Genomic DNA, 12,228 nt, shown 5'->3' on the forward strand with positions numbered 1-12,228 from the left:
AACGGTCTGTGCGGATTTGGTGGAGTTTTTTGTTGTTGTGTCTCCATTTGGTGATACTCTGACTGTCTGGGGAAAGAGTTAAATGCACTGATCCTTTCCTGAACAGTCGAACGTCAAGGTACTCCTGCTTTTTCTATTACCAGGTTGTGCCAGTATCCACTCATTGTTTCATATCCGTTTCCCTCTGAAAACAAATTATTTTAGATGATGAATCATAGTTTCTGAAGCCATAGAAACACTTCTGAGAAACACCTTGACCTCTTCAGGGCTGAGTAAACACAGATTTGTTATATTAGCAAAGACGTTTATTTGATGAACATTTCCTAAACGCATTGAGATCACAGTGCTGTTAAGTCAAGCCTGTTGGTCTTTTATCTTGCTCCCTGCTCCTTTATATGCATTTCTCTCTTTCTCTCTTTCTATCTGTCTGTCTCTCCCTCCCTCCCTCTCTCACTTTGTGTCACTGCCTCTAAATGAGACTCAGCCAATTGTTTTGTCCAAAATGCAATGCAAATTGTCTCGATGGAGACATGTTATTAAATTAGGGTGAAACAAGGGCACTACCACTGAATCAAGACACAGCCCAGGTGCCTTTAGCACCAGCTGGCATTACTGCAACACTGGACACTCTCAATGTCTGCTTTTGCCAGTACATGCATTCCCGACAGATTTAACATTTATTCTTTGAATTCGTCATTCTTCAGACATAGGAAATACATCCCCTTTTATAATTTGTAGCAGTTCTATAAGTTTTTGCAACAAATAGACCCCATTGTGTAGCGATCTCACTTCTGAGCTAGCTGGCTGAGTTTAAACCCAACCAAGAGAATTAAACGCATAATCTAGGGGCTGATACTCCCAGTGCAGTGGCAAGAAGGCACTCCACTTATAGAGCTGCTGTCCTTCTTGCTTCATCTGCTCTTTCAATAGTCAATAGTCAATTTATTTGTCACATACACATAAATGTGCAGTGAAATGAAAAATTACCCGCAGTTCAACAATAAGACCAATAAGAATAATCAATAAAAATGCAATAACACATACAATCATAACCAACACCAAACAAAAAGAAACATCCATCACACATGTCATCATCCCTCCGCGCTCTCCAATCCTGCTTGGCAGAGTACTTACGTGAATAGTCAACGGAGGCAGAATTGGTTAGGAGTAAGAGACTTGCAAATTTTGTGTGTAAATTATGTATAATTTATGTTTTTGTATGTTGTCAGAGTGTTTCTGCCTATGCTGCTGCTGGGAGCAAGTTTGTCATTGTACCTGTACATCACCGTGCTTGTGCACATGACCATAAACTTCACTTGTCTTGAAAAGACCCCATGATGTTCCTGTGATGAAGAGCAAGGGTCCTTCAAAATACTGGCCAATAATTTTCTCCCTGTTTGTGAGAGAGCAATTCCCTCATTGTTATTTGTGGAAGCTTGTTGTCCATAAATTAACTGCAGGTTTTGAAATCACCTGAAGTAGAAAATGAAGATATACAAGTGAAAATCATTATTTTCTAGGGTGAAGAAAATTAAATTAGTGCAGATAACCACCTTTGATTACCAATCAATCACCGATCATTTCCAATCACTGTTCCTGATCCTTGACAGAGTAGTTATGGTCAACTGAGACAGAATGGTGTTAGATGTAAGTGTAATTATTTGTCAAATAGCCTGATTATTCATCATGAATAATAATCATGAAGTCATACAGCACACAAACAGGCCTATGGCCCATTATATTTATGCTGACCATTAATCACCATCTAGACTAATCTCATTTACCAGCACGAGGTCAGGAGCCTTCTATGCCTTGACTAGAGAATTGGAAGGCTCCACTATTACCATCCCACAGAACATCCCACCGCTTTCAGCTGTGAAGGATAAAAGGGGAGGAAAGTTGTGGTGGGAACAAAGGGGAATAAATAAACGTACAGATATTCGTGGCAATCTACCAAATTTGAAGCATGCTTAACTCAGCTAAGTACCAATTTAAAAAAATGTACATTGTACTTTACAAAATGTGCCAGCATAAATTGAATCAACAGGTGGGCAAGTCTTGAAAGTGTAATGCACATTGTTATTGGGAACATTCTTATTACAACAGCAATTTGCATTTTCTCAATACTTCCAACAAACAAATTCCTTGACATTTTACAAGATCTAGACCAATAAACATTATATTCATGCCAAAAGAAGTAACAGCAAGAGGAGTAACAAAAAATGGCACTATAGGGTATACAAGGAAAGAGCGGCAGCATAATAGTGCAACTGATTCTGCATTTGGATAGCAGTAACAGGATCGTTCTGAGTCAGCATGGATCTACGAAGGGGAAATCGTGCTTGACTAATCTTCTGGAATTTTTTGAGGATGTAACTAGGAAAATGGTCAAGGGCGAGCCGATGGATGTAGTGTACCTTGACTTTCAGAAAGCCTTCGACAAGGTCCCACATAGGAGATCAGTGGGCAAAATTAGAGCGCATGGTATTGGGGGTAGGGTACTGACATGGATAGAAAATTGGTTGGCAGACAGAAAGCAAAGAGTAGGGATAAATGGGTCCCTTTCAGAATGGCAGGCAGTGACTAGTGGGGTACTGCAAGGCTCAGTGCTGGGACCGCAGCTATTTACAATATACATTAATGACTTGGATGAAGGGATTAAAAGTGACATTAGCAAATTTGCAGATGACACACAGCTGGGTGGTAGTGTGAACTGTGAGGATGATGCTATGAGGTTGCAGGGTGACTTGGACAGGTTGTGTGAGTGGGCGGATGCATGGCAGATGCAATTTAATGTGGATAAATGTGAGGTCATCCACTTTGGTGGTAAGAACAGAAAGGCAGATTATTATCTGAATGGTGTCAAGTTAGGAAAAGGGGACATACAATGAGATTTGGGTGTCCTAGTGCATCAGTCACTGAAAGGAAGCATGCAGGTACAGTAGGCAGTGAAGAAAGCCAATGGAATGTTGGCTTTCCTAACAAGGGGAGTTGAGTATAGGAGCAAAGAGGTCCTTCTGCAGTTGTACAGGACCCTAGTGAGACCACACCTGGAGTATTGTGTGCAATTTTGGTCTCCAAACTTGAGGAAGGACATTCTTGCTATTGAAGGAGTGCAGCGTAGGTTCACAAGGTTAATTCCCGGAATGGCGGGACTGTCGTACGTTGAAAGACTGGAGCGACTGGGCTTGTATACCCTGGAATTTAGAAGGATGAGAGGGGATCTTATTGAAACATATAAGATTATTAGGGGATTGGACACGCTAGAGGCAGGAAACATATTCCCGATGTTGGGGGAGTCCCGAACCAGGGGCCACAGTTTAAGAATAAGGGTAGGCCATTTAGAATGGAGATGAGGAAGAGTTCAGAGAGTTGTGAAGTTGTGGAATTCTCTGCCACAGAAGGCAGTGGAGGCCAATTCTCTGGATGCTTTCAAGAGAGAGTTAGATAGAGCTCTTAATGATAGTGGAGTCAGGGAGAAGGTAGGAACGGGGTACTGATTGTGCATGATCAGCCTTGATCAAGGTGAATGGCGGTGCTGGCTCGAAGGGCCGAATGGCCTACTCCTGCACCTATTGTCTATTGTCTATTGATTCAGCTGCTGCCTCACAGAACTCGAGACCTTAGTTCAAACCTAACCTAGTGCTGTCTACGTGATGTTTATATTTTCTCCTGTGACTGCATGGCTTTTCTCAGGCTGCTCTAGTTCCTTCCCACTTCCCAAAGACATGCAGTTAATTGACCCTGGTGTGTAGGTGAATGGTAGAGCTGATGAGATGGGGAAGAGAATTAAAAAGTGGGATTAATGTAGGATCACTTTAAGTAAGCACTGTAAGAGCCTGTTTCCATGTGGTATGATTCTGTGACTCTACGAGAGAGGTATAGAGAGGGAATTCTGGAGTTAGGCCCTGTGTACTGATGTACCTGCTGGTGTTGGGATGCAGGGAAGCAGGATAGGACAGTGAACCAAAACTGAGGAAAGACCAAGATCTTGACAAGCTCTAAGGCTGAAGGAAGTCACAAGGGAGGGATGAGATCAGACAAGATGTTGGATGCAAAAATGAGAATTTAGAATTAGAAGCATTCCCAAACCAGGAGCCAATGTTAATCACCATGGTAATGGGATAATTACTGTAAGTTAGGATGTGTTTTAGATGACCAGATTATTAATGCTATTGGAATAGTCACACCTGATGGGGATGGGGATCCTCATTATTGAGGATTTCAGCAGCAGATGAACAGAGACACACATGGGATGGGCAGTGTCGTGGTGTCAGAGAGTATGTGGCTTGGAAGCACATCCCACGATTAAGTTGGATGTCAACATTGGGAACAATTTGATTCATTCAGAGACAAGGGCTTGGGACTGGAATGAAACCTACAAGTAAGGACAAAGCAGAAAAAAGACTTACATAGAAAATCAAGAAGATGGATGATTGATAACCCAGCCATTGAAGGTGCTATTCAGGGGAAATGCTTAAAACTTGGTGAAAGAGGCAGGGCTTAAGTGGTGTTAGAGGATGTCCATTTCATCATCCTGGCATTGAAACTGATGAAAATGAGAAAACATTGCTTGTTATATTTAATAGCTAAAACTAAAGAAAAATTATAATTGAATTTTTAATGTCTATGTATTCTTCATAATAGGATCTAGTTCAAAATAATTAATAGAGAATTATAACTTTAAGGAAAGAATGAATAAATGTGCAAACTATTGTTCACAACTACCCAAAGTAACTGACGGCCAATTTAGCAGCTAGTTTACAACCTCCCACAAAAAGCAATACTTAAGGTTTTATAGCCTGTTTTAATATTAGAAATCAGAAAATAAAAACAGATAATGCTGGAAATGCTTTGCAAATAGGCAGCTTCCCTGGAATGAATGTTCCTATCTCAATTGAAAACAAATATTTTTAGATTTTTAGATTTAGAGATACAGCGCGGAAACAGGCCCTTCGGCCCACCGAGTCCGCGCCGCCCAGCGATCCCCGCACATTAACACTATCCTACACACACTAGGGACAATGTTTTTAAACATTTACCCAGTCAATTAACCTACAAACCTGTACGTCTTTGGAGTGTGGGAGGAAACCGAAGATCTCGGAGAAAACCCATGCAGGTCACGGGGAGAGCGTACAAATTCCGTACAGACAGCACCCGTAGTTGGGATCGAACCTGAGTCTACGGCGCTGCATTCGCTGTAAGGCAGCAACTCTACCGCTGCGCCACCGTGCCACCCATTGTACTAGTTTTAATTTGAAAAGAGGGAGAGGGAGAATAGTCTGTGATTGAATGGAAAGTGAGAGATATTAAACTACAAAAGGAATTATGGCATGAGCTATGAGGACACAGTAATGGGACAAAAAAAAAAGATAGATCTAAAACAGTGAGTGCATTAACCAGATCTATTTGAAATTGTTTAGCCAGATGATGATGATGCCAAATGTCTGAGGACTTTGGAGAATGAGAAGTTGAGCTTCATTAGACAATATTAGAGGCTGAAACCAGACATTACTATAGCTAGTGCCTCTCCTACAATGTATCACACAAAACATACATAAATAAAGAATGAGCATTGGGGACATCAGAAGCCAGCAGTCAAGCTTGTGAACTGACTGATGGTGCCAAAGTCTATGATGTTCCTGGATGAAAGATGTTGAGCATTGTTGGACAGTGAGGAGATTGCATCAGGAACAGAAAATGCAGTATCCCAAACTGAAAGTAATACTAACAAATTAGTATTTCATCTGGAGATCCTTGGCGGTGGGAAGCATGCGCTGTATTTGCATGAGAAATTGCCAAGGGAAGGAGAAAGAGTATTCCTAGAAATGGAAAGGTGAGCCAAAAATGATAAAGAGAAGGAAAATGAAAGATGTAGATACAAGGAATTGCAGATACCCGAACCGAAATGTCACCTCTCCATGTTCTCTAGGGATTCTGCCTGATCTGCTGAGCTACTCCAGCACTTTGTGTCTTTCTTTGAAGGAAAAGAGGAATCTTGATAGTATGTTCTGTTGAAAGTGGATTCTGGTAGGATGAAAGATAAGGAGGGAGTTAATGAGAATGTGGAGAGGATGAAATGGATTAGGGAAGATTTGTATAAATGGTGTTTGATGGTCAACTAGGACTTGCTGGGCTGAAGGGTTTGTTTCAATGGCATATTTCTCTCAGACTGACACAGTGGACAGTTCATTCAGTATCTGGAGTCTTGTTCATTTGGATGAAGGCACCTGAAACCTGCAGGGCAACACTGCCTGCTGAAAAGACAACAGAAATCCTTCACAGTCACTTTGATCTTGAGCAATGGTTGAACCTGTTTAAGAATACTCCGGGCCTGCATCCTGTCAAATTGTTACACAGGACACAAGCAACTAGATACTAAAATCTTAAGCAAAAAAAACCCCAAAAGCCTTGGAGTAACTCAGTAGGGAAATGGAGGCAATGTTTTGGGCAAGGGAGTTTTATTGTACCCCTGACAACACCCCCCTGATACAAGGGCTTAAAACTAACTAAAATAGTCACAACGTGTCAAAGCAACTCAGCGAACCATCTCTGGAGAAAAAGAAAATAGATTACCATCCTTTTTTCTCCACAGATGTTGCCTGGCCCGCTGGGTTACTCCAGTACTTTGAGTTGATCTTCGGTATAAACCAGCACCTGCAGTTTTTTGTTTCTACTTAAAAATAACAAGTTGCACACTGATGCAGAATTGCAGAGAGCTAACATATTAGTACACGAGCCAATGTTAACAAGCTTCTATTACATATAATTTTCGCAGATTTTTATTTTTCCCTTGAGGAGAATGAGTAAGGCAGAAGGCTGTGTAGGAAGGAACTGCAGATGCTGGTTTAAACCGAAGATAGACACATAAAGCTGGAGTATCCCAGTGGGACAGGCAGCATCTCTAGAGAGAAGGAATGGGTGACGTTTCGGGTCGAGACCCTTTAAGGTTTTTTTGGAAAACTAGAAATTTAAGAAGGAAAATGAAGTGGTCACGAAAGTGGTAACGTTCTTTATTAGCCTCCTTCAAAAGAAAGTAACCAAGGAAGAGAAAGGTTTACATTAACTCGGTTCCTCCCAGGTTATTCCCAAATTCATTATATTCAAGGTGCACTTCTTTAAACTTTATCTACGTAAGAAGGTAGTCAAGGCTAGAGCCGTGTTATGCACAGCATGCTTCCACTAGATGGTTTATTTTCAGATACTCCTTCGTCTATTCGCCGTTCCGTCCATTCTAAATGTTTCTTGGAACTCCCGTTTAAATTCCTGTATACAACCCTAAAGTCAATGGGGCTCGATAAACGACACTATTGGGATCTTGAGGGAAAACACAAAGTGCGGGTCAGGCAGTATCTATGGGGGGGGGGGGGGGGGGGGGGGGGATAAGGGACGTTTCGGGTTGGCTTGCTTCCTCAGACTGATTGCATTTGGATCACTACCTGAAACGTCGTCTGACTCCACTCCACTCCACACAAGGTGCCTGGCCCGCTGAGTTCATCCAGCACTTTGCATACAGATACTGCTTAAAATCTTATTTTAAATCTTGGTGTCCAATCTTCTTCGATTATGCTCCTGGAAAGTGTGTTGAAGACAATACTGACTTACACTTTCCGAATGCTGCATGGCTTTAAATTGTTCGATAGGGCGCCCCGACGCCCTGAATGCGCTATATATATTTTTTAAAGTTCGTTCTTTACTTTGTTGAAGGTGCCAAATGAGTACAGATTGGTGTTACGTCAGGGATTTCCAGCTTTATATCACAGCCGTGTTCCAGTTATTCTGTTGGGGATGCTTTAATCTAAGAAAAGGTAAGTAGACTTTGTGCGCAGTTTACTCAAAGATTGCTAAAATATCTTTTGGGAATCTGCTCAGAGGACCACGATAAGGATTTATGCGCTGATACCTGAAGGTTGCTTTGCTAATAATGAAAAAAATAATTGGACACCAGAATAACTTTAACCAGTTGCCCCGCAAGGTTAGTAAAGGGAAAAGACACAGACTTCTATATAAATACCAGACTACTGATGTCCGGTTTAGAGTTTCAAAGTTTCCAGACAACGTAGTAAAAAACCTGTACTCGTGCCAACCGTACGTAAGGTAGTGACAGATACGACCCAATCTCTCTTAGCGCTTTGACTGTGACTCCAAATGCGTTCACTACTCGTTGAAGTTATTTAGCAATTGAAATGCACTTTAAGAGGGAGATTGGTAAAACCGAGAAGGATTTGGTGCTCTATTATTTCAGAATTACCTTTAAGTATCGCTCAAAATAAAGTGTGAGAAATCCCCCTTTAAAATAATGAAATCTAGGACTTGTATCCAGTCAGTCGCTTCGCTTTAGAAACATAGAAAAATAGGTGCAGGAGTAGGCCATTCGCCCCTTCGATTCAATATGATCATGGTTGATCATCCAAAATCAGTACCCCGTTCCTGCTTTTTCCCCATATCCCTTGATTCCTTTAGCCCGTGAGCTAAATCTAACTCTGTTGAAATCCTTGATTGGTAGATAACATAATAAGTGGGTGTTTTTGTTTGATTGGCCCAGGGGGTGGTGGGCGGGAGCCAGCGGGAAGCGGTCTGGGGCGCGACTGGTCCGCATTGGACTGGGTGGAAGTTGGGTGTCATTTCTCATCGAGGCCAGACTTGTGAATGGGCGAAGCGTTCACCCCGCGGCTGCCGATTGGGAATGGAAAACTTCTAGAGGCGGGCTTTCAGTGAAACGCGCTCTCGGGTTGGCCTAAAGGGCACAGGTTTGTTAGATTGACAAGGCTGGGGATTGAGATTTACCTTAGCTACATTGTGTTTTCAAAAAAAAGTAACAATCTGATAGCGGAGCCGCAAGTGGAGCTCAGCTCAGAGCTCGGAACTGAGGGGGAAGGAGCTGTATCCCGGGTAAACCCGCAACCGGCGACCACGGAGCGGTGCATTGGACAGGGGGAAAGCAGGCGACAGCGTGGAGAAAGAAAGCGGGAGAGAACAAAACGAAGAAATAGGTAAATTCACACCGCGTTTCGGGGAAGAGAAATGGAGAGTTTACCTGGACTCCGATTTCTGCATTTATAAAGGAGAGGCGTAAGATACGTTGGGAGAAGGAATCGACTGGACTGCAGGGCCAGCACCAAGGACCCTCACATCCACCTCGAGAGAAGATTAGAAGAAGTAACAGTGGAACATCTGCGAAAGTTTACACCTGACCGAGCTGCGGACTAGTATCTCGCTCGCTCCTTGTGTTGAGCCGGCGCTTTCACCAGTGACCAGGAGCTGCAGGATAGTATAAGAACAGTATAAGTACAAGGCTGCAGAATAGTGGCAGCTCCAGCCACTCCGATTGGAGAACACTTTGCAATTAATTTAATGTTACCGGCAAAAGCAATAAGCGAGAACGCGTAAACCGGAGAAATTAACGAGCAAACCACGACTGGAATGATCAAATATTAAGCTTTTCTTTTGTTTTTTTAAAAGATTTCTCTTGTTTGTTTATCAGAGCGGCGGCGGCTTCGGATGTCGCGCACATTTCACCTGAATTCGCTTCGTCCCAAATCCAGCCAGTTATGTTTGAGGGTGGTCAGGTGTGGCTGTGTTTAACCTTGCCGGGAGACGAGGAATTGGGGCTGTAAAATTCCGGGGGCAGAGAGTTCGAGGGCAGCGACCAGAAGGCGTTTGGATCCTTGTTGACACTGGATGTTATGGCTCCTCGCTTGCAAGGGCTGTCAGTCCTGGTTCGGGTCTGTTTTTGTCTTGCGGGGCTGGTGGGAGTCGCTCTCTGCGCTTCCAAAGCAATGGTTTGCCAGGAGATTACGGTGCCCATGTGCAAAGGCATCGGTTACAATCACACCTACATGCCCAACCAGTTCAACCACGACAACCAAGACGAAGCGGGACTAGAGGTGCATCAGTTCTGGCCTCTGGTCGAGATCCAATGCTCCCCGGACCTGCGCTTCTTTCTCTGCAGTGTCTACACTCCCATCTGTTTAGCGGACTACATGAAACCTCTGCCACCTTGCAGATCCGTTTGCGAAAGGGCCAAGTCCGGCTGCTCCCCCCTGATGAGACAATATGGCTTTGCTTGGCCCGAAAGGATGAACTGCGACAAGTTGCCGGTGCTCGGAGATCAAGATAACTTGTGCATGGATTACAACAAGACCGAGGTGACCACAGTGTCGCCTCCGTTCCTGAAACCCACCGTGGCCCCTAAGGGTGCCAGCGGCAACAAGAACCCTTGGGCACATCCAGGTAACCAGCCTGCGTCGCCGGCGGACTGCCCTGGGAAATGTAGCTGCAAAGACCCTCTGGTCCCCATCTCCAAGGAGAGTCACCCACTGTACAACAAGATCAGGACCGGCCGCTTGCTGAATTGTGCCTTCCCCTGTTACGAGCCCTACTTTAACCAGGACGAGAGAACTTTCGCAACCTTATGGATAGGCCTGTGGTCTATCCTGTGCTTCATTTCCACTTTCACAACCGTCTCCACCTTCTTGATTGACATGGAGAGGTTCAAGTACCCAGAGCGGCCGATCATCTTCCTATCGGCTTGCTACCTGTTCGTGTCCATGGGTTACATCGTGCGGCTGGTAGCTGGTCACGGGAACGTGGCTTGCAACAAGGACTACAACCACATCCACTACGAGACCACGGGCCCCGCCCTCTGCACAGTGGTCTTCCTGCTCATCTACTTCTTCGGCATGGCCAGCTCCATCTGGTGGGTCATCTTATCTTTCACCTGGTTCCTGGCCGCGGGCATGAAATGGGGAAACGAGGCCATCGCGGGCTATTCCCAGTACTTCCACATGGCTGCTTGGCTGATCCCCAGCGTGAAGTCCATCGCCGTGCTGGCCCTGAGCTCCGTGGACGGCGACCCTGTGGCCGGCATCTGCTACGTGGGCAACCAGAACTTGGACAACCTCCGAGGATTCGTCCTGGCCCCGTTGGTGGTCTACCTGTTCACCGGGACAACCTTCCTCATGGCCGGATTCGTCTCTCTCTTCAGGATACGGAGCGTCATCAAACAAGGGGGCACCAAGACGGACAAACTGGAGAAACTGATGATCAGGATTGGGATCTTCACCGTGCTGTACACCGTGCCCGCCACCATCGTGGTGGCTTGCTTCATCTACGAGCAGCACTCCCGGGAGAGCTGGAAGGCGGCGCTGAGTTGTCCCTGTCCCGGGGCTGGAGATCACCCCAGGCCCGAGTACGCCGTCTTCATGCTGAAGTACTTCATGTGCCTGGTGGTGGGCATCACCTCTGGCGTGTGGATTTGGTCCGGGAAGACCTTGGAATCGTGGAGACGGTTCACCAGCAGATGTTGCCGGGGCAGGAAGCTGACCGGTACGTCCATGTACAGTCAGGCCAGCACTGCACTGACAACCAGGACTGGAGCAATCGGCACGGCCACCTACCACAAACAACTCGCCCACTCGCACACATGATGCCCGGGTGCTGGTCTGGGAGCCACGCGTGCTTATACATATTGTAAATAAATAACGTATATTATATATACCGAGGTACACCCAGCCGAGGTGATGTTTCTCTCTGGTGAGTCTATTGCACTGTGACTTGTATTTGATGAGTTTCTGAATTGCCCGCAGGCTCCGAGTCGCGGGTAACTAACTGCTTATTAAAAGCTCCCGGCACAGTTGCTTTTCAAAACAGTGGCGCTGGAGAGAGAGGCGAACTCTCCAGTTTGCGTTTGCGACCTGCCCGAGTTCCATCCGCACTGAGCTAAAGTTGCGATCTGTTCTCTCCCGGCGAGTTGGTCTAAGGACCATTGCTTTGTGGCGGTCGTAGACTGTCGTGGACTGTCGTGTGACGCCCATGGCGCTGAGTCTAAGTCCCAGCGGTGTCTATTGGGTGATGTTTGATGAGAATGAATCCCTCTCTCCTAGATGCTGCCTGACCTGCTGAGTTACTCCAGCATTTTGTGATATCAACAATAATCCAGGTCTCCAAGCCGTCCCCGACCTTAGTTGAGTTCTTGTTTGGTCCTAATGCCGGCGGAAAACGTTATTAGGCGAGACCCCTCCCACTGTCACCTGGTCGGGAGACCCTGTTATAGTCATAGAGTGACACAGTGTGGAAACAGGCCCTTCGGCCCAACTTGCCCACACCGGCCAACATGTCCCAGCTACACTAGTCCCACCTGCCCGCGTTTGATCTATATCCCTCCAAACCTGTCCTATCCATGTACCATGTATCTGTTGAGAAAAGTAAACAGGGATTTGGCCGGAC

At 45.2% G+C, this 12,228-nt stretch overlaps 1 protein-coding gene across 1 annotated transcript; it reads left to right on the forward strand.

The window, feature by feature from the left end:
• Nucleotides 1-8,836: 8,836 nt before the first annotated feature.
• On the forward strand, nucleotides 8,837-11,505 carry LOC144595855 (frizzled-5-like). The gene is made up of 2 exons (XM_078403658.1): nucleotides 8,837-8,993; nucleotides 9,485-11,505. The coding sequence occupies exon 2, from the start codon at nucleotides 9,687-9,689 to the stop codon at nucleotides 11,427-11,429; it is 1,743 nt and encodes a 580-aa protein (XP_078259784.1). The 5' UTR covers nucleotides 8,837-8,993; nucleotides 9,485-9,686; the 3' UTR covers nucleotides 11,430-11,505.
• The last annotated feature ends 723 nt before the right edge of the window (nucleotides 11,506-12,228 follow it).

This window comes from Rhinoraja longicauda, chromosome 8 (genome assembly GCF_053455715.1).
Source record: "Rhinoraja longicauda isolate Sanriku21f chromosome 8, sRhiLon1.1, whole genome shotgun sequence".
NCBI classification, from domain to species: domain Eukaryota; kingdom Metazoa; phylum Chordata; class Chondrichthyes; order Rajiformes; family Arhynchobatidae; genus Rhinoraja; species Rhinoraja longicauda.